At 41.7% G+C, this 21463-nt stretch overlaps 1 protein-coding gene across 4 annotated transcripts; it reads left to right on the plus strand.

Annotated features, from left to right (window-relative positions):
* Positions 1-697: 697 nt before the first annotated feature.
* ncoa4 (nuclear receptor coactivator 4) lies at positions 698-21236 on the plus strand. Of its 4 annotated transcripts, XM_080448852.1 has the most exons (12): positions 698-836; positions 7886-8009; positions 11186-11326; positions 11807-11895; positions 12131-12239; positions 14046-14120; positions 14234-14356; positions 15263-15628; positions 16211-16621; positions 17501-17800; positions 18283-18375; positions 18877-21236. In XM_080448852.1, the coding sequence occupies exons 1-12, from the start codon at positions 799-801 to the stop codon at positions 18880-18882; spliced, it is 1875 nt and encodes a 624-aa protein (XP_080304978.1). In that variant the 5' UTR covers positions 698-798; the 3' UTR covers positions 18883-21236. The 4 variants fall into 4 exon arrangements, with proteins under 4 accessions (XP_080304978.1, XP_080304977.1, XP_080304979.1 ...); XM_080448851.1 differs by lacking the exon at positions 18877-21236 and having other exon boundaries at positions 18283-18421; XM_080448853.1 differs by lacking the exons at positions 698-836; positions 18877-21236 and adding an exon at positions 1597-1724 and having other exon boundaries at positions 18283-18421.
* Positions 21237-21463: the final 227 nt, after the last annotated feature.

Consider the following 21463-nt stretch of genomic DNA (forward strand, 5'->3'; position numbering starts at 1 on the left):
TAGGCCACTATCTGCTGTGTTTGGCACAAAGTTACTTTCTGTGGAGTCATTTGAGTAATTGTGAGCTTGTAGATCTGATTCAATTACAACCATTTAGGCATTTATCAGATGCTCTCATCAGAGCAACTTACAAAGTGTGAGATCAGAGTCAATGACATAAACTCTAGTCAGCAAACAGCAGGCAATAGAGGTTAAGTAAGGCAAGGTAATGTGTATAGCACACTTCAACAATGAGGTAAATCAAAGTGTTTTACATAAAACATTATGACAAAGCGTAAAGTAAAGAGAGTATAAACAAATAGACAGACAGACAGACAGACAGACAGACAGACAGACAGACAGACAGACTTTTTCATTGTTTCATTCATTCATTTGTTCATTCATTCATTCTTTCATTGATTGATTGATTGATTGATTTATTCATGCATTCATTCCTTGGCATGGCCCAAACTGTGGGGGGGGGGGTTAAAATAAATCTGCAAAAGCTGTTCATTTGTGTTTTCTTTGTTTTCTTTGTTTATGTCAGTTTTGTTACAAATTGTATTGTCAATAAAGATAAGGGGGAAAAAAACCTGCCGATGTCCCTACGTCAGAGCTGAAGGTTGACCGGGGTTAACGCTGACGTCATGGAACCTAGGAGGTCTCGCGAGAGTCCTCCTCCCCCTCCCCGGTGCATCTTTCCCTTTTATATGTTTTCCCCTCAAACGTGACATTGAGGTGAAGAATCGAGTCGCTTCTTTTTTTACTGCTTTTTATTTTACATTCTGTCGTCTGGCTGGATAATAAACTACAGACTTTATGACGTCAAAGTCAACACTTCAACACAAGGGACCGCGGTGAGTGACGTTAGAAGACGTTTATAAGGGTTAAAATGTCCGAACGTTATATAGCTGTCTAGCTAGCCCCGGTGGCTAGGCTAATTATAATCAGTCAACCATCCGGAAGCATGCTAACAAAGATAGCTAACAGCACAAATACATCACTATAATGGCAACAATCATAACAACATTCTACTGTAAAGACAGTCAGTTCTTTACTGTGAAAAGGCTCAGTGGTTTATTAATGATAATAATTACAGTTAGGTAAAGATCGACACGTAGATCAATGGCTGTGTCGTTGGTCAAAGACCCCCCCTCAGTGGACCCCCTGTGTGTGTTGCCATGTTTACTTATTATAAGCAACTTAAGGCTTGTTTTTCTGTAAAGTTGCTGGCAAATATTTGGTAGTTGCAGGTTTATTTTAGCTTGTTTTTAAAGTGTAGTTATTTGCACTCGTTTCCCATTCTTGTAATGATCGTGGCTACCAATTCTCAAACATTTACATGGTCAAGTATTTCTCTACACAGACCCCCATCTGAAATCTAAATGTTTTTCAAGTATATTCCAAATATTTCACTTTTTCTTTTCAAGATCTTTTTTTGAAAATGTCCGATCTACAAGCTCGTTGTCAGCTTGTAGATCTGTTATTTTCATGTAGCCTAGTCGCTTCTTTTGGGCTGGTTTTCATAGACCTAGTTGCTTATTTCTCTCACAAAATCTGGCAACACTAGTGTGTGTGTGGGGGGGGGGGGGGTGGATAAAGGCTGTGTTAGTGGTCGTGGATCAGCACTAGATCTCTTCCTGGTTCTCCTCGGGTCCTCTCTTTATCATTATTATAGTTGTATTGTTTATCAGCTCACAGCATTGTTTATTGTTCTTTGAGGGACACAACGCGACGTTATTCAGGTATGAAGATGATGACCTTGTCTTACATGTTTTGCTGCTTTATTATTAAGGATCAATGGCTCAAGCAACCCTCAGGAATTTCAGGCTTCTCCCAGTAATAGTGACGTGGTGATACTAGTTAGTACTGTAGATCTCATCAGACGTTAGTAGATGTTGTTATTATAGGTGCTCTTTTTTTTGTGATCAGAAAAAGTCAACCTTCAATTTGTATTTTTTAGTGGTGGAAAAGGTACTCACATTTTTCACTCAAGTAAAAGTATCAATACTGCAATGTAGAAATACTCTGTTACAAGTAAAAGTCCGGAATACAAAATGTAATTGAGTAAAAGTACAAAATTATTGGTATCAAAATGTACTTAAAGTACCAAAAGTAGTAAGTACACATTGTGCACAATGTCCCATTTCACAAGTTTCAAATGTAGAAAATGTATAAAAAATCTCTTAAATAGCAGATCTACAAGCGCACGACGCATCGCTGTGAGCTTGTAAAAGTGTATGTAGGGCTGAAGTGGTTAATGCATGTTTTATAATAATCAAAATCTAAGTAAAGTAACTAAAGTGTTCATATAATTGTAGTGGAGTAAAAGTATAATATTTGCCTGTGATGTAGTGGAGTAGAAGTAAAGAAGTGAAAGTAATCAAGTAAAGTACGAAATACCTCAACATTTTATTTAAGTACAGTATTTGAGTAAATGTAATTAGTTAATTTACACCACTGGTAGATGTTGTTGTAGGTGCTCTTTGTTGTGATCATATTCAGGAGTTAAGATTAAATTTGTATCGTTGCGTACAGAGTAAACAAGAGAACAACATATGTGGTTTTGGTTCCTGTAGAAATTAAAGAAATGTAAGCAGTAAGTAGAAGCAGACCCATAGAGAGAGAGAGTTATGACACGCTTTTATCTCACCGCAAAGCGGGCCGCTATGGGATATATAGGTCCAACCATTGGAACTTCCTCATTGAGGTGGAACGAGCATTTCAGCATTCCATTCTTACAATGGGAGTCAACATTAGTGTCGTCACTCTCATATTAGATCACTCTCATATTGGATCCATCCATTAGTTGTTGCTGTTAAACCATTAAGACCTGAAAAACTATATCAGTGGTTCTCACATTTTCATGTCATGTTCCAGGGACCCCCCAGAAGCAAAGACCTAAGTAAAAAAAAATGCCTTAAAAATATATACTGTATATATTCAAAGATTTGCACACATTTTCACAATTTTTCAAAAAAAATTGCAGATCTACAAGAGAGAAAAAAAAGGCAAGCCTAAGCAGATAACCCTGCTAACTAACAATCTGACTGCACAACTTCACACATTTATTGCAAAACACTGTTTTTGATCTTTGTTCCTCTTTCAGCACGTTTCCACAACTTCGCTTTTTTTCTGTTAGAACGTGCCTCTCTGTTAAATGTTAACTACTTGAGCCGTGGTGTACTTATTCTGTGGCGTTGCCACACGTTGTGACTTGTGAGCTTGTAGATCAGCTATTCTTCAGGCCGCGACCCCCTAAAACAATCATGTTTGAACTGGGGACCCCTAAAGTAAACATATTTGAACTGGGGGACCCCCCCCCCCCCCCCAAATAATCATATTTGAACTGCGGATCCCCCACCCTGACAAGCACTTGGAAGTTAGTATAGGAGGAGTTTTTTAAAATTGCCTCTTTCTTATATTATATGGCAATTTGGCCAATGTGTGACCAGTTTTTATAGTAATAGTTTGTTGATTACTTTGATGCAGTAATGGTTGGTTAAAAGTCCTTACATCGTGACTTTACTGTCATCTGGGGACCCCCCCCAAAAAAATCATGTGCGGACCCCTCTGGGGGTCCTGACCCACAGGTTGAGAACCACTGAACTAGGGTATAAGTGAGAGTGAATGTTATGGTTCTTATCTCTGTGCGTTTACACTTTACAGTACAGTATCTGCAAAGTGACAGGCCGCACGTGAAAAGAGGAAGATAGTTTAGAGAGGCTAAACGTCAGTCGCCTAAACAGCTGTGTTTGTATGTACAGTATGCATGATCAGTGAGGAGATTTGTGTGTGTCTTGTGTTTGCGGTTTAATTACACAATCCCATTTATCAATGTGTCCAGAAAGATTAGAAACATGTGTGGACCTGCTATAACAGGAATGTCATCACAAACCCTTTATTTACTTTGTAGAGTTTTGTTTGCATACCAACGTTTAATTTTGAATTTTGGTAGTTACTAGTATGGGTTTAATGATAATAGTAAATTCTACCAGTAGTGCTATTATAAGTGTAAGTATAGGTTAATTAAGATGAACTTTTTCCAAAAATCTACTAAAACTAAAAACGAAGGCCCCCGAATTATTTTCCCCACACCGAATATCCTTGCCGAAAATAGCTGATCTAGAAGCAAATTTACTTAGTTGTCATATCTGCCCTGTGCCAATTTTCACGATGAAGCCTAAGGCAAACATACATTTCATTTGTTCATATGTTCCAGTGTTCAATGTGAAAAACACACAATTAAATCGTTAATCGCAACTATACGTATGAAAATTAATCGTCAACTTTAATGTTGTAATCGAGACAGCCCTACTCGAGACACCGTTTGAGAACCAACCGATTCTATAGCACACAGGTGGGGACATAATAACTGTGGAGAAAGTGAAACCCATCTACTGTAAAACCGAGAAATGAAGAAACTGTTTCCTCATTTAGCTCATTACCCCGCAACCCCCTCATGTCACAACGGACCCCCTGGTGGTCCGCGGTCCACACTTTTTTCAAAAGTAGCAGATCTACAAGCTCGAAGCACGTCGCTTGTAGATCTGCCACTTTTGATGTTTTTGTGTGATACTGTACGATGATCAAGTAAGGCGTTCATTTACGGAAAAAACACAAAAAGTTAGAATATGGAGATAAGAGGTTTCTGCCCCACAGCACCGATATATATTGGACCTTGCTTGCACTGGCAGAGTCTGCCATGCCAACATTTCACAACACAAACTTGTTGTTTGAACATGAGACCCAATAGCCTCTTGAATCTTGAACTGTAAGTAAATGCCCGCTTTATAAGTTGGTTGCGCGCCGTGTCAGTCAGGCACCATTGTGGGCTTGTAGAAATGCTATTTTCGGTGCGTGACACACCACAACTAAGTATAAATTGGGCTTGTTTGTTTAAACCGTGTGACTAATAAAATCTTTTCAATGTTTATATTCATTTTTTAAATATATTTGGTTGTGTGCCCCGTCGGGGCACCGAAAATAGCCAAGCTACAAGCTTGTAGATCGGCTATTTTCAGTGCACGACACCCGCATGCAACCTAGTATAACCCTGGCTTAAGGAGCAGACATTTTGACAGAATTGGGCTGCTTATCTGTTAAACCCAGCTTGTGGCCTGGCCTCTCTGTCTGAACGCTGCTACACTCGTCATCCAGCCATGATGTAAACTCTCTAACACCTCAGCAGTATGTGCTGTTAGGTGTGTAGAATGGAGCAGGCTAGATAAAGCAGTGGTTCTCATCCTTTTAAGGACACGACCCCCCCCCCCCAAAAAAATTTTAAATCAAAATAAACTGGGGACCCCCCATGACAAGTACTTGAAGTTGTAGGAGTTGAGGCAATGCATTTTGTTTGTCTCGGTTCCACAGATACATATTGTAAAAATAGCAGATCTACAAGCTCAGCTATTTTCAAAATGTTTGCCTATAAATGTTTACTTATATTATTTAACAATTTGGCACATTTTTGACCAGTTTGTTGATTACTTTTGATGCAGTAATCGTCTTTTCTTTTTCTTAAATCTTTTTGAGGTATTAAAAAGGTCTTAAAAGTCCTTAAATTGTCACTTCACTGTCATCTGGGGCCACTCCTAAAATCATGTGGGTACCCCCCTGGGGTAAAATAGCAGTGACTCAAGTAGAAGTATTAAAGTAGATAATCCAAATAATTACTTGAGTAAGGTGCTGTTCACCCCAAGCACTATAACTATAACGATTATATAAAGATACTGTTTTAAAAACCGTTCTAATTGGAGTGGATGGCAAAGTCCACACCACAATATAGTTATAGTTATTGTTATAGTACTTTCTGTGAACAGCCCTGTTACACCTATGTTATACCTTTCGTGCTGGGAAACGCCTTTAAATTGTTCTTATCTTATCTCCATATTTGAACTTTTTGTGTTTTTTTTGTAAATTAACGCCCTACTTGATCATACTACTCGCGTCACACAAAAGTAGCAAAAGTAACAGATCTACAAGCTCGAAATGCAGTGCGAAACGACGCTTTTGTAATAGCACATGCATTTAATAGAACGTATAAGATAAAATTAAGATTTTATGCAAGGTGCTTCTGAACATATTGCTAGTTTGACCACTTCAAATGCTCTAATCTTAAAATAATAACCGAAAATAGCCGATTTACAGGCTCTCAATGTGGCGCATTGCGCAACATGCTTCCATAGAAGACATGCTGGCTTCTATGGAATCCAAATGACTGAAATCAGCCGTGCGGCGACTGAGAACTTTAACCCATGAGAGCACTTCTTTTGAGCTTTATAATGTGTGTATGATGAAATATTATGCATTGGCAGCTACGAGTGGGCTATCAATCCGGGAACGCATACTATGTCATTTTAGATTTGTATGATAACCATAATTTTATACCTTGAGCTATTACCTAATACCTTGACACGGCTAAGCTTTTAGATCGGCTTTTTTTTTCGTGTAAAGTTGTGCAAATGTTTGCATATATATTTTTTTAATTCAATGTTTGAAAAAAACTCCAGGACCGTTGTGCTCACTGTGCAACCCTTTGTAAACGAGAACGTGAAGTTGAGTCACATGAAACCATTATCCAGCAGAACAGAGACTGTAACACACAGGGGTTTAGATGGGACCGGTGTCTCATAACTACTGATTAGATTTGCTTTTCACGCCAGCTCTGAACTCATGTGATGGTTTGAGACGAGGCTGCGTATTGTTCAACAGAGTCTAAAGATAGACGGAGGGATTTGGACAGTGAAACTGATGTCAGATCAGCTTCCATGTGCCATTGACGACTTCTGGGTTCAGTGGGTTGATTTTGTATTATGTTCCGTTTGTTCTGCGATCGTCACAACACATTCTGATCGACCTTTACTGTTTGGTTGATTGTAATGTGGCTGATCCAGGATATGAAGGTCATTATCATGTTGTTGAATGTGGCACACAGACGGCTCCACCTCCGGATAAGAGGATTACATTACATTTACAATGTAATTAATGTGTGTATTGTGTAACCACATGAAAGAAGATTATTTGAACTCTTATTCTGGGGTCTGTTTAAACGCAGCACGTAATAGCTGAAGACCGCCTCTGTTGACCGCTGTGTAAAGTATAGCCTATAAAAGGTATAATGGCATCAGTGAGTCTGCAGTACACATTTCAGTTCATATTGACATCATAACCGTTCACAGTGCATATTCCAGTCGGTGTAACTTGACATGGTGTGTATCATATCATGTGTCACTTTAGGTGCTCCAAAAAGGCTGTATAGAAATTGCTGATTAGACAGGAAAGCGGAACTGATCCCGGGTCAGCAGGAGAACAGCACAGCTAATTTCTCTGTTTGACCTCTGACCCCTCGGAGCTGTTGTGCAACCAGTGTGTGTGCTTTACAATGTGTTTTAACTGCGTGGCACCTAGGGGTTTGAGTACAGTAGTAGTACAGTCATTCTCAACCTTCTTTTTATTTCAAGGACCCCCATTTTGATACGCATGAGGCCACGGACCCCCATTTGACAACTTGTTATTTTGTGTTTTAATCTCTACGACACCAATCTACACCGTTAAATCCTTGATGCTAATTAAACTATGTGTAGAACCAGTGGTATTGTTTACAGACCCCCAGGCTCTTAACTATCAATCCTTTAGCTGCACGAGGCCACTAGGAGTCCCAAGACCCCACGTTGACAACCACGGGTCTAGTAGAGGGTCTGTGTGTAATGTAATGTCTGTCCGTGGCTAATCTCACAAACCACTCGACTGTCTGATCATCAGTGCCACATTTCTTGTGCATGCTGGCCAGTATAGGCCAAGGAAGTAACTCCAAGCATTTTGTTTCCCCCACATGTTTTATATATATATATTGTTTTATATATATATATACATATATTAAATAAACTTGTATGTGTGTGTGCAGGATGTCCAGTGTGGAGCAGCAGGGCTCCTGTCTGAAGCAGTGCCAGGCTGCCAGGGACCAGCTGGATGAGGCCATCAGCGGGGTGCAGAGAGCAGAGAGCCAGCTCAGAGACAACACCAGAGAGGTGAGACCCCTGATCCAGACCCCCCCCCCCCCCTGGATATCAGTCACACCAGACACTAGTTTTTTCACTAGTTTGGGTCCCGGGGAGATGTCAAATTTCTCTTTTGTGTCTCGAGCAAAACATTTGGGAACCGTTGCACTAGGATGTCACCGGACCTTTTTCTGATTACTGTGTCCAGGGTTCAGGGTAAAAAAACAAACAGAAATGGGACATTTTGTGAACGGCCTAAGCCCTATAAACGTTGTCTCAGGTCAAATGGCAAAAATAGGCGATTAACAGTGGTGCCAGTGTGTTATGTACTGTACTGTACTGGGAATGCCCCCGCGGCCAGCTGATCTAACATGTGAACCAGAAAGATAGTGAATTTGTCTTTAGCCCCCTGAACCCTCACCCCTGGTTACTGGAATCCTGGAGTTTCCCAGATGGTGTTACACTGTGTGCACCTGTAGACTGCACCACTGCCAGATGTTTGGGTCTGGTGACAAGCCCGATCCTTGCCAGTGTTGGACCACCGTTTACTGATATTTTGTCAAAAGAAAAGTGCAAAATTTGGAAATCAATTTGCGAAAACTCTGATTTGTTTCTGTTCGAGAACATTTAACTCATAAGCAAACAAATATAGGTTCAGTACACACTGCACACTGGGAGGCAAACTGCAGGTTGCAGATCCTGTACGGAGACTGTAGTTTAATGCTTGGGGTGTCAGCCGTGGAATACATTGGAGTCAATGAGAGCCAGGTGGACCAGCTTATGAACGGACACTTATTTCTGAGCGACTGCCACCTTTGTGAAATACTCGGCCCAGAAGTAAGCTTCTGAACGTCCCAAAGTATCGCGAGACTGTCCATCATCGACAGCCTGACAACCAAATCTTGCGATTCTGCCGAGCCAGAAACGATACCTGCCACTGTTTTTAGATGCCTCAATAAAATTATACAGTGTGCACGTCGAAAAACAAGTGATTGGAAAACAACCTGTGCTATGTCTTCTGTTATAGTCCTGAACTGATTAACCGACAGAGGCTCCACTCGTTCAGAAATGGTGTTTGTTCACTAGCTGGTCGAGCTCTCATTGACTCCAATGTATTTCAACTTCCGGATCCAGTTTTGCCTCCCAATGGCGCCTGACTGGGCCGTGGAACGTCCCTACCTTCTTCTATCATAGCCTTGGTTTTACATACGGTTGAAGAAGAAAGGTTGTGGACAGTTTGGTCATGGTCATGACCAGTATGGTTTTAAAAGACAGCAGGAACATGAGGTCAGGTGTCCGCCCGCTGTGGATAATGTCCTTTTATAGGACAGCTGATGTAGATGATGCACAATGAGGTCAGTTATACACAGGATAGCTCCTAATATAGCTGGCACCGATCAATACGAAGATGATTTGATCCGCTCCGGACATCCTGTTTCTTTCCATTTTTATGTCCGCCTCTCTCAAACCTTCGACCCACACACGCACACACACTCTTGCAGGGAATGAGCACAATTGCAAGCTTGCGCGAGGATTTGGTGTATTGCTTGACGTGGCGTTAATTCTTGTGAGAACAAGTTCACAAAATCCTGGAGGGATTGTACGCTTAGCCCAGAACACAAAGGTCTCTGAAAGTCACTGAAAAAACAATGGAGTGTGTGTGTAGGAAGAATCAAGAGGGTTTATCTGTCACTATTCATACAGCTACAAGCAGCAAAATGCAAGTGTGGTTAAGGTCCACAATGCTGTGTTAGCAGCAACACAAAACCATAACAACAACAATAAAGATATAAAAAATAATAAAGATAAAGATATAATAAAGATTATGTGAGGAATTTCTATAGCAGCAACAGGGAGGGGGGTGCGGGTAGCTTCGTGTCTTGATTGTATATGTGTATGTATGCGTGTGTGTTATGTCTTTGTTTTGTGTGTGTGTGTGTGTGTGTGTGATATGTAGGCAAACTGGTGACAATTTTTTAATTTGTGATTAAATCGCAATTTGAATCGTGATGCAAACAGCAGAGGGTGCGTAAAAAAGAAAATACAGGATCTTTGTAAGGGAATTGATAAAAAAAACTTTTGCTACTGTATTGAAAAGAGGATAAGAAGAAAATTAAAAGAGACAGAAAATACAGAATTTGTGTACGAGAAAAAAATCAATAAAATCGGTCAGTATTTTGTCTGGTAAATTTTCGTGAACCTAGTATCTTCAATCGTATTGTGAGTTGAGTGAATCGTTACATGCCTACATGATATGTGCTCATGTCCACACACGTGCACAGCTGTGTGTGACACACATACACACACATTATGAGTGTTCATCCTCCACCACAACAGACTATAAAGCCTGATTTATACTTAGTTGCGCGCTGGCGTTGCATGCCGTAAGTAGCAGATCTACAAGCTCACAACGCGGCACATTCGTGACGCGTTGTGAGCTTGTAGATCTGCCATTTACTGAGCACGACACCAGCGCGCAACTAAGTATAACTGAGGCTTAAAGCTGGGTTTACTGTCCAAACCACAGCACACCACAGCAGCTTGAGTCACAGCCTGGACCTGTATTATAGGATATTGTTATGAGCAGAGGATCGTGACCTAAGGAGTGGCGTGTGTGTGTGTGTGTCTTGTCGGCCGTATAAAGACTGCAGATGAGACTGGCTGCTCAGTCAGTGCGAACAGAGCAGTGTGTGGACTACTCTACTGTAGTGTGGTGGTGATGTGATGCGACGCTGTGGGATTAGCTGACAACAACTCTTAGGGACTAAATATAAACTCAATGGACTCTACTGTAGTCTAGTAGTGGACTGTGCTGCTGTAGCTTTATTCTGTTGTGAACTCGGTTGCCTTGCTGCTTCTCTTCACTCTGATCCAACTAGCGTCAGGTAAAGGTGTGTGTGTGTGGTCCTAAATGTAACATTTCTAGACGATTACAAACCTCATCCTATAATTATACTCTCCTCTGTCTCTCTCTCTCTCTCTCTGTGCCTCTCTCTCTGTCTCGCTCTCTCTCTGTGTCTCTCTTTCTTTGTCTCTGTCTCTCTCTCTCTGTGTCTCTCTTTCTTTGTCTCTGTCTCTCTCTCTCTGTCTCTCTCTCTCTCTCTCTCTCTCTCTCTGTCTCTGTCTCTGTCTCTGTCTCTGTCTCTGTGTCTGTGTCTCTTTGTCTGCCTCTCTCTGTCTTGCTGTCTCTCTGTCTGTCTCTCTAGGTGAGGGGTCAGCTACAGACGTGTGTGAGTCGTCAGTTGGAGACCCTTCGGTCCAGAGAGGTGTGGCTGTTGGAACAGATCAACCTGCATGAGACCCTGAAACAAGAAACTCTACAGCAGCAACTCACACAGTTACACTGGGTATGACTGCTTTATGACTGTTTAACTGACTGTTCGTGTCTGTCTGACTGACTGACTGAAATAAGAAACTCTACAGCAGCAACTCAAACAGTTACACTGGGTATGACTGCTTTATGACTGTTTAACTGACTGTTCGTGTCTGTCTGACTGACTGACTGAAATAAGAAACTCTACAGCAGCAACTCAAACAGTTACACTGGGTATGACTGCTTAATGACTGTTTAACTGACTGTTACTGTTTCTGACCGACTGAAACAAGAAACTATACAGCAGCAACTCACACAGTTGCACTGCTTTATGACTGTTGACTGACTGACTCACTGTTTATTCATTGACTGACTGGTTTACTGACTGACTGAATGACTGCTTACTGCCTGTGTGTAATAAACAGTTCTTCTGTGAAATCTAAGTTTAACCTTTGTAACAGCTGTACTTCAACAGGTTAACCTCACTGACCTGCCTGTCTGTCTGTCTCTCTAGTTGCGAGGACAATTTGACGTTATTGCTCATCAGTTGGAGTACAATAGCTCAAACCACCTGACCAATCAGCTCACAGCCTGCATGGAGAGGTACATACTGTGTGTGTGTGTGTGTGCGTGTGTGTGTGTGCGTGCGTGCGTGCGGTTAATTGTGTTGCATCAGCAGGTCTCAGTAAACCCTCTGAATACAATTACTGTTTTAAGGTGCTTTTGTTTCATAATGTCTGAGAGGTTTTATCCCTCTGCTTAACTGTCGGCTCACTGTGTGTGTGTACATACACAAACACACGCACACACATAATGCTGTGTGTTGTTGTGTGTCCAGGCTGTCATCTCTCAACCTGAGCCCAGAAGAGACTCCAGAAATGAGCTTCAGCGCCGACACACGATCGCTCAGACATGCTATTACCACCTTTGGATGTATTAACACACAGGTATATACACACACACACACACACACACACACTTGCGCCCACCACACACACACACACACACACGCCTGACACCGTCTTATCCAGAAGAGAAGATTTGTGTTAAAAAATAAATCAAAATTATTCAAAATCTTCCTTTTTTTTTTTCTCAAACATTTTCAAACATTGCAGATGTTTGGGGAAGGTCCCAAAAAAGTGAAGCAACATGGATAATGGCGTTCATCAGCTTACAGAAGTGAACAAAACTCTTTTCGGACGCTATTATCCACGATCGTGTACTTTTTGTTTCATGACCTTTAATATCCACTTCAGTAGTAGGTCCATTGTCATCATTGTTAGACTGCTTCCCATGTAGGATTATAATATAATATTTGCACTTTCACTTCTCTCACTTCTGCTTCTAATACTTCTTCCCTGTCCGTATGTTTCCTGTCAGTGGCTTCTCAGTCCTTCCTGTTCTTCTTGTTTTTCTTGGCTTGTTTTGATTAAAGACACAGACATATCCGGTTGTCTTTTCCTCTTTTTAGATGGCGCCATGCCGAGATCAGCTGACCAAAAAATCTTTAAAGGATCCCTGGCTAATAAGCCTTTATATGCCTTAATATATTGTAATTTCACAAAAAAACACCTTAAATATTTTAGACAAATGGACAAATGACATCATCAACTTGTGACGTGCGTTATCCCCCTTGAGTAAAAGATGAACAATTTATTTTTCTGTTTTTAATTTTTAGTTAGATAGGGAAATTATAATATATGATATATTATATAAGGCTTATTAGCCAGGGATGCCTTTAACCCATTTAGACCTGAGTCTGATTCTAAAAACGCCTTCTAAATCCTGACCTAAGTTTTCTGAAAAACTTCAAATATTTATTGAAGAATACAAAAATAAAAGGTATGTCGCTATATACTGTACAACAACTACACACAAAGGGGTTCCTGGATTAAAAGTAATGACGTATAATAACGTATAGGTGTTCCAGGGAAAATCTTTGTATGTTTTTCAAGATCAGCTCCATATTGTCGCTGTTGGGCAGAAATGTGAACAGTTTTTTTCCCCCTAACTAATGTTATATTTTGTTGCATGACAGTGATGTGCGAAAATAGCAGATCTACACATTTACAAGGCGGCTTATCATGACGTGGTGTGCGCTTGTAGATCTGTTAATTTGTGAAACATTTTAAAAAAAAATACCAGTTTGCATGGTAAAAAAAGAGCTAAATAATAACTACATGGATCCATTGGAACACAGGTTATTACTTTCCATATCCTGAAAGTCACGGCTTTGAACAAGGTTTCCACCTGACTGTGACTATATTATACTTACTAATGCTCACAATGGAACAGTGTCATTTCTGTCTGCACGCTCTGTCGTCTCAGTGGAGGACTGGTTGGTTTGAAAATGTTCCCACTGATGACATCATCAGGGGAGAATTTCAAACACGATTTGAAACTAAATATTTCCTTTTTTTTATTCATGCAAGAACAATGGCTTCTATTTCAGCCTGCTACTTTCCAGGAAGAGAAGGTTAATTTTTTTTCTATTACCTTGGAATCCCCATCGATGATGTCAGTGGTAGGCAGGTTTCTGAACTGTCCACAGCGCACCAATGAGAGACAGAAAAGGTTCCATGTGTACACTCAGAGTTACACACCTCCATTTGGTTCCATGTGTATATGGAATGGTGTATGTATACCATTTCATACTATTGGTGAGGTGTGTGGAGTGAAGTATCTTTTCTATGGAGGATCTTGGTGTTTTCCTGTCACATGGTCCAAACCTCTCCTGTTCCTGTTTCTTGTAGGCCATGGAGGTAAGCTCCGCCCCCTCCCAGAGAACCTGGCTCCAGCAGAGCTGCCCCGTGGTTGCTAAGAAACAGGTGGGGGTGCACGCACGAACACACACACACACGCACACACACACACTCTCTCTCAAGCAAACCTACAACATGCACATGTGAACAACAGGTGTGTTTTTTCTTGTCCTTTCTAGAAGATGGAGACAGGTCCTCTATCTGATTGGCTCGCTGGAAGCCGTACAGTAACAGCTGCTCCCATTGGATTCCAGTCCAGCAAGGACCCACAGGATTGGCTGATCGCCTACAGGGAGGACAAGGTCTGTCTGTTGTATTGTTGACCTGTCTGTGTGTCTGTCTGTATCAAGGTCATCTTTTTTTTTTATTATTATTATTTTATCACCATTTTACCCAAAAAGCTGGTGGACGCACCAAACGAAAGCCCCACAACAGCTGCAGTTTTTCAAGAAGGATTAAAAACAATCAAAGAGATAAAAACAAAATAGCAGATCTACAAGCTCACAATGCGCCGCAACGACGCATTGTGAGCTTGTACATCCTATTTTTTTGGTGAAGAGATTTGGTGTAGAGGGGGAAAAAGTGGTCCAAGTACAGAGACAACTCAGGTGCAGTTTACTAGTGCAAGTCTAGAGCAGGGGTCTTCAACAGGGGGTTCCGGGACCCCTAGGGGGTCCTCAAAGAACTACAGGTGTGATAGGAACCTTTTTTTTAAACATTAATCCCTTGAACCAATACCATCCCTATTCTGAGGGAAACATTAGCCGAAAATAACCGAGGCGGTTGTGAGCTTGTACAGTAGATCGGCAAAGTGGTTTGATGTAGAGGGGAAAATAAGTAAACCAAGTACAGAGCCAAACTTCATTTATTTAAGTGGTTAAATGTCTGGAATAAATAAAAAACGTTAATTGACACTGATGACAGTGCTGTCAAACAAGTCTATGAAAAAGTTTAATCTGCCACACGATTTTGTACAAGATGTAGTGGGGGGTCCCTGCTTCATCTCTCTCTCAGCTAAGGGGTCCTTGGCCTGAAAAACGTTGAAGACCCCTGAGGTAGAGGGTTTAAGTCGTTAAAGCTCTCAGTATGTCTGTTTTGATATTTATATCGGTCTGTGTGTTTGTACTGGTCGGTCTGTCTGTCTGTGTGTGTGGTGATGTTCTCTCTCACTGTGTGTCTGTACTGATATTCTGTATGTCTGTCAGCAGCAGCCTGTCTGTCCTCTGTTGGACTTCTACGCGTCGTGGGGCCAGCTGAAGGACCTGGAGGCGTGGCTCCTGAAGGAAACCACTCCGCCCCCCGCCGTCGTCACCAGAGAGCGAGCCGCCAGCAGCGCTTCCACCGCTAGCTCCTCCTCCTTCTCCATCGAGAAGATCGACGAATCAGAGTTCACCATGACCCACGACGACGAAGAGGAGGAGGAGGAGGGCGACTGGCTGGTCACCCCGGCGACCGGCGCCACGGAGACGCTCTCGGACGCAGACCGCTGGAAGCTGGTGTTCAAACCCTTCCAGGAGAGCTGGGCCTCCTCTGATTGGCTGCAGAGGAACACCGACTCCGCCCCCTCCAACAAGGTAATTCTAAATTATTTTAAATAAAATAGAATTATTTAATATAATTATTTATGAAATCCACCTGACAATAATGTTTTGGGCCGGTCACCGATTTCATCCAATCAGGAGAGAGAACGCGTTTATCAGCTTCACTTTTACATTGTTCCAGTTCCAATTTTGAATAATACATTTTTATTTGTATCCTGTATGAGTTCTCTCTCCTGATTTGTTGAAATTGTTATCCCATCAGAAAATGTATTTTCTGTTTACTAAAGAGCTGCAGAGACGGGGTGACCCCCTGTTACTGAACAAACACTAAAGCAATGATTACTATTAGAATATAGAGCTAATTAATACTAATTTTAACAAAACTATAATAAAAAAACGTAACTGTTAAAAAGCTTTCGCACACCTGACTGAATAAAAACATCTTTGTGCACGCAAGGCAACTGAGAAATAACCGCACATTTCAAGTTGGGCAGTTTGTGGGTATTTCTGTTTTTTGTTATCATTTCTTTAACTAAAATGTTGTTGTAATTTTATTCTAGTTTGTTATTGGTTAGTTTTTGTGTAGTATGATAACCCTGCCTTCCTCCTCCTCAGGCTGACTGCTCCTCCTGCTGTCAGACTCAAACCACCAACTCTTTCGAGATCGAAAACCTGGGCAAGCTCATGTGCCTCAAGACCCCGCCCCCAGGCTCTAGCCCCGCCTCCTCCTCTCCTCCCGGCTCCGCCCCTCAGACTCCCTCCCCCTCCCCGTCATCTCTTTCCTCCTCCTCCACCCCCTCCGCATCGGCCCTAGAGGCGTGGCTCCAGAAGACCGTTCCCATTGGGCAGAGCTGCAGGGCCAACGAGTGCTGCTCCAGCTACTCTCAGTGCGTGTGCGACGAGAACTGTGGCCGCCAGGCGCTGTCCGCCTGGCTGCTGAGACACGACGGACGCGACAAGAACGGAGTCTCCAGCAGCAGCAGTAGCAAGCCTCCCAGCATGCACCGCCAACAGCAGGAACAGAAGGTAGTCAATCATCTGCAACTGCAAGACATTAATGGAGCACCAAAGTCTGACATCATTTACGCATCCTACCTGGGTCGTGTTTTTTCCCCACATTTTGAATTCCCATAGTAGACATCTCTAATATCGCGGCATATAAGAACTGTGTTCCAAAAAGAAACAAATTAGCCAGGCGGTTTGACTCTTATGGATATGAAGCAAAAAAACGCCAAATTAATTACATTTTCGCCAGAAACAGACTGTATCAAATATGAGTGACTGACTATCGTAAACGACACAGAGCCACCTCCCTGACAATATCGCCGGGACAGTTTGTTTATTTTTGGACCACAATTCTTATATGAGACGAGATGACCCAATGTTATTCTCCATAGAGAATTACTTGCTTGACCCAGGGGATGAGCGAGTGACGTTAGGTCTTCGGTACTAGAATTAGAAAGTAATTGCAATTATAGCTAACCACTTGAGCCATGGATTAAAGTTCTCAGTCGCCACGACTGATTTCAGTAATTTCGATTCTATTGAAGTGGGTATGTCTTCTATGGAAGCAATGTCATTTACCGAACATTTTCCGTTATTCGTTATTTTAAGTTTAAATAGTATTTGATGGGGTCGAACCAGCAAAAGAATGCACGTTCAATCTCCCAGAAAACAATAATGATCTCAGGTATTACATAAAAGCTAAGGTTAAATCTGCAGTTTCTTCAACTGTGTGTACTGCATGGCTACCAAAACATCATAATTCTACACATTGTGCTAATCGTTTATGAAACGCAGCGTTAACAACAGTTACAACATGATGAAACGGAGGAATAAAACGCAAAACGATGCAATGAAACAGTCCAGATAATAATGAAATGAACTTTGGATGTGTTGCTTCAGGTTCAGGCCATCCTGGAGGCCTGGCTTCATCCCAACAAGACCTCCTGCTCCACTCCCATCCTGCGCCTCCTGCCTCCCTCCTCTCTCTCCACCTGGGTGGCCGCTGCTCCTCCCCTCCTGGAGGAGGAGAAGGCCAGCAGGGAGGAGCATCACGACGCCACCTCCCCCAAGGAGAACCCCTTCCAGAGCTCCCTGGAGGTGGACCGCTGGGTCCTACCAGCACCACCTCCTCCTCCCCAGGAGGAGGTGCAGGAGGTGGAGGAGGACAAGTGGCTCCTGAAGAAGAGGACCGATGCTCAGGTTAGAGGAGGTTCTTCTGCTCTTTACGGGGATGCAAACTACTTGTATGGCGCTTTTTAAAACGTCTTATCTGGTGACATATGTGAATTGTCGAGATCGGATGTATTTTTAAAGCGTGGTTCCTGGGGGGCGGCAAACTAGAAGTCTATCGTTGCTGTCGGGTGGTATTTCAATACAAAAAGAACATTTGTAAATTAATGCCTTATTTCATCAAACAAGATTATCACACAAAATTAGTGAAAATAGCTGATACGATGCCTTGTGAGCTTGGAGATGTGTTTTTAAAAGAACAATAAAAAGGCAATGCTTTTGGACATGCAAGGTTTCCACCCGACAGCATCGATATGTTACAGTGAATGTGAGAAAAGGATTTCTATTCTAATTTCTAATCTTAACAACTAAATTGGGGAGAAAAAGGGGTAAAAATAAATGAATGCATTAAAGATGAATGCATTAACAACCGTGTGTTTGTGTGTGTGCAGGGGTGTCTTGCTGTGCCAACAGTGTGCGATTTATTTTCCTGCATGAAGATTGGAGGAGACAAGGACAAATGGCTTCACCAGGCTCCTATACAGGTACAGGTACCACACCTTCAGTTCAACTCGAAAATATTAGGGTGAAGTGAAGACAATTTATTGAAGAAGATTGGAGCATAAAAACAGCATTAGAGCACCATAGCCCAGTTCCACGTCCCCCTAACCCCAGCAGGGCAAAAGAACCCAGCGCACCTCTGGGTGCCTCAGCATCGCAGACCATTCTTACAGCTGTCCACTCTAGCAGAGATGCTGTCCTTGAATGGTCATATTGTATGTACAGGCATGTGACACTTATAGACCACATCAATGGTATTGCTGAAACAGCCAAAAACAGAATAGTGAAGTGGAAAAAAATATACCTTGGAACAACTGTTGACCAGGTCCTAATGACAGCAACAGGAGCTTGTGACAAGACTCCCTGCTGTGAAGTTAAAACACTCTACGGTCCCAAATACAATTAGATACAACAGAAACGATTTTTGAACAGATTGGCATTCTATAAACTCTATAAACAATGTTGTGATGTTGTTGTGTCCACAGTTGTGAATGCTTGGAAGCCTGGAAGATGATTCCCTGCTGATCAGCGCACACATACCCGACCCTAGATGACCTTTTACTCTGGTGATCAACTGGGATCCGGTCCTCTCGTCCAATCAGAATCAGCAGGATGATGCCTTTAGAGTTAGTCACGTTTTTCACTGCATGGTAGCGGCTCGACTCGACTCGCTTTACTTGGTGTTTTCCCATGCACTTTTAGGACCGACAGTCCTCATGGCAACGTCCATACAGTAGGAGAGTGCTAAACGATGCTAAAGCTAACCACATTGAACCCTAGCATCCCTATTCTGACCATGTCGTAATAGGTGGAACATGCAGCGAAAATAGCAGATCTACAAGATCACAATCAGATTGTGAGCTTGTAGATCGGCTAATTTCACAATTAGCCATAAAACCATACCACAACGTAGTATAGTGTTAAAGCTAATGTAAATGCTAATGCTGTCTGTAAACGATCTCTACGCTTAACCATACAGTCCAGTTTCTGTTGACATTTTAGGTCAGAAATAGGCTCAATATTGGTTATTTTTCACATCTACAACGTCTAGTTTAAACGTTTGTTTACAGAATGCGGGAGCTGCCATGCAGTATGGGGGAAGACCGTCGGGACCCAATGACACTAGTGACCATTCTCTCTAACCAATCCCCCCCCCAAAAAAAGGACAATGTAGAGTCCGGTTGAGTCAAGCCTTTAGCATGCAGTGGGAAAAGCTCCATAATAGAGATATTATTTATTTTAATCAAACATATTTTAACTAACGCATGTTTCTAAAGAGGAGGTGAAGCTTCTTCTCCAGGTAGAGGATCCAAGCTTTTTTTATTTGTTAATCAGTTTTTATTTCTCTTTTTATGAAATAATCATTTGGCTCTATAACGTTTGAAAACTGCTTTTCCCGACACTTGATTTGTACTCAGCCGTACGACGGTGTCTCGCTCACGATAATGAGTATAAAACAAGCTTGACTATTACCACGAGTTGTAGGGTATGTGCCTCTCATTTGCTTCGTTGTGTTTAGCTGATGTTTGATGGTTTGTTTGATGGTATGTTTGATGGTTTGTTTGATAGGGTTGGGTATCGTTTGGGTTGTAGCCAATACCGGTGCTAATTAACCAGTACTTTGAAAACGGTGCCCGTGCCTAAACTGATACATGGATACTAATAAAAGGCACAAAATGATGGATTTGGAATTGCATTCAACATGACATTACATTGACAAACAAATTTCACGGCTGTAGTACTGGTAGAAATACATAGGAGGGAAGAACCTTTGGTATGACCTGCAGTGGCTGTACTAGCGACTCCTTAACGGTTGGTTATTATAAACGTCATAGCAACCAACATTAAGCAGACCTAAAAGCACACAATGCATCCTAAAGGATCCCAACCCTAGCAGCCACACAGTTTAGAGTTTAGACCGTTAATAGCTTCATATTAGGCATGTTTAACCATGTTTAAGCTAACGGTGGCCTACATGCTGCTGTCAGGCACGTGTTGTGACGCTTCTATTGCCTGTAATGTTCGTTTTGGAACACCAGGGGGCAAAATGACAGCTCACATTAAGTGGCACTGAATTCAAGCACCCACATCTGCATTGTGATTGGGTCCCGGTAGGTATATATATCGGACATGTAGGAGTTTCGGTACCCAGCCCTAAATGTTTGATAGGAATGTCTGCTGGTATGCTTGATGGTATATTATTGTCCCATCGTTTGAATTTCTTTTGTTTTATGTTCCTTTATCGCTCATCTCTCAATGAACTGTCTGAGAAATAATAATAAAAAATAAAAAAACTGATCGTTTCAACTTCATCAAAAATATGTATCCTGTCAGTGATTAGTCAGGTGGAAACCTTGTATGTTCAAAAAAAACGTTAACTTTTCCAGGAAATGGAACGTTTTCGGAAATAGTGAAAAAGCTGATCTACAAGCTCACTGTGTGTCACGACTTTAGCTTGACTCTCTTGTATGAGGAAGTAGGGCAATTAAATAATGACAAAAAAAACTACAAAAGTTGACATTTGGCGATGCGAGGTTTCTGCCCGGCAGCGACGATAAATAGTTAAAACATTTAGTACTTAATGAATTACTAAGCAGATAACCACTCGCCTCTAAGCAGGTTGACCAAAGACACATCCTTGTTCTGTCACACAAGGTGCTCTGCTGTCATTGGTGGAGGGAAGATTGTTCAATGTTTTCAACTGGTGCTACCTGCAGCGTATGATTGGTGGGGTGATAAGAAGTGGAGGTGATCTGTGTGTGAGTTGTCTGTTGATATGACCTGTCTATAACTTGCTCTGAGGCCTGTATCTTTATGTAACTCAATAAAAAACAAGGTAAACGCATATCATATCTGGTTGCTGTTTCTTATACTTGTTTTGGTGCTTTTTAATACTTTTCATAGGTTCAATATTTGTAAAACCCACACAGACGTTCAATAGCACTGATATATATATAGAAAAACATAAAAGTTGAAAATTGGAGATGGTTGCCCGACAGCGACGATATGTGAAATGTTTTGAAGCTTTTGACAAAATGGCAAATAATAGCTGATCTACAAGTGCGACACCAT

The sequence above is a fragment of the Gymnoscopelus braueri genome (assembly GCF_963280865.1).
Source record: "Gymnoscopelus braueri genome assembly, chromosome: 14".
NCBI lineage: Eukaryota > Metazoa > Chordata > Actinopteri > Myctophiformes > Myctophidae > Gymnoscopelus > Gymnoscopelus braueri.

What these genes read in the sequence shown, in the direction of transcription:
- ncoa4 (XM_080448851.1), top strand. Translation starts at nt 799, where the DNA reads ATGACGTCAAAGTCAACACTTCAACACAAGGGACCGCG. An exon ending in CTTCAACACAAGGGACCGCG is followed by an intron (nt 837 to 7,885) that starts GTGAGTGACGTT and finishes GTGTGTGTGCAG; the next exon opens with GATGTCCAGTGTGGAGCAGC. An exon ending in TCGCCTACAGGGAGGACAAG is followed by an intron (nt 14,357 to 15,262) that starts GTCTGTCTGTTG and finishes GTCTGTCAGCAG; the next exon opens with CAGCCTGTCTGTCCTCTGTT.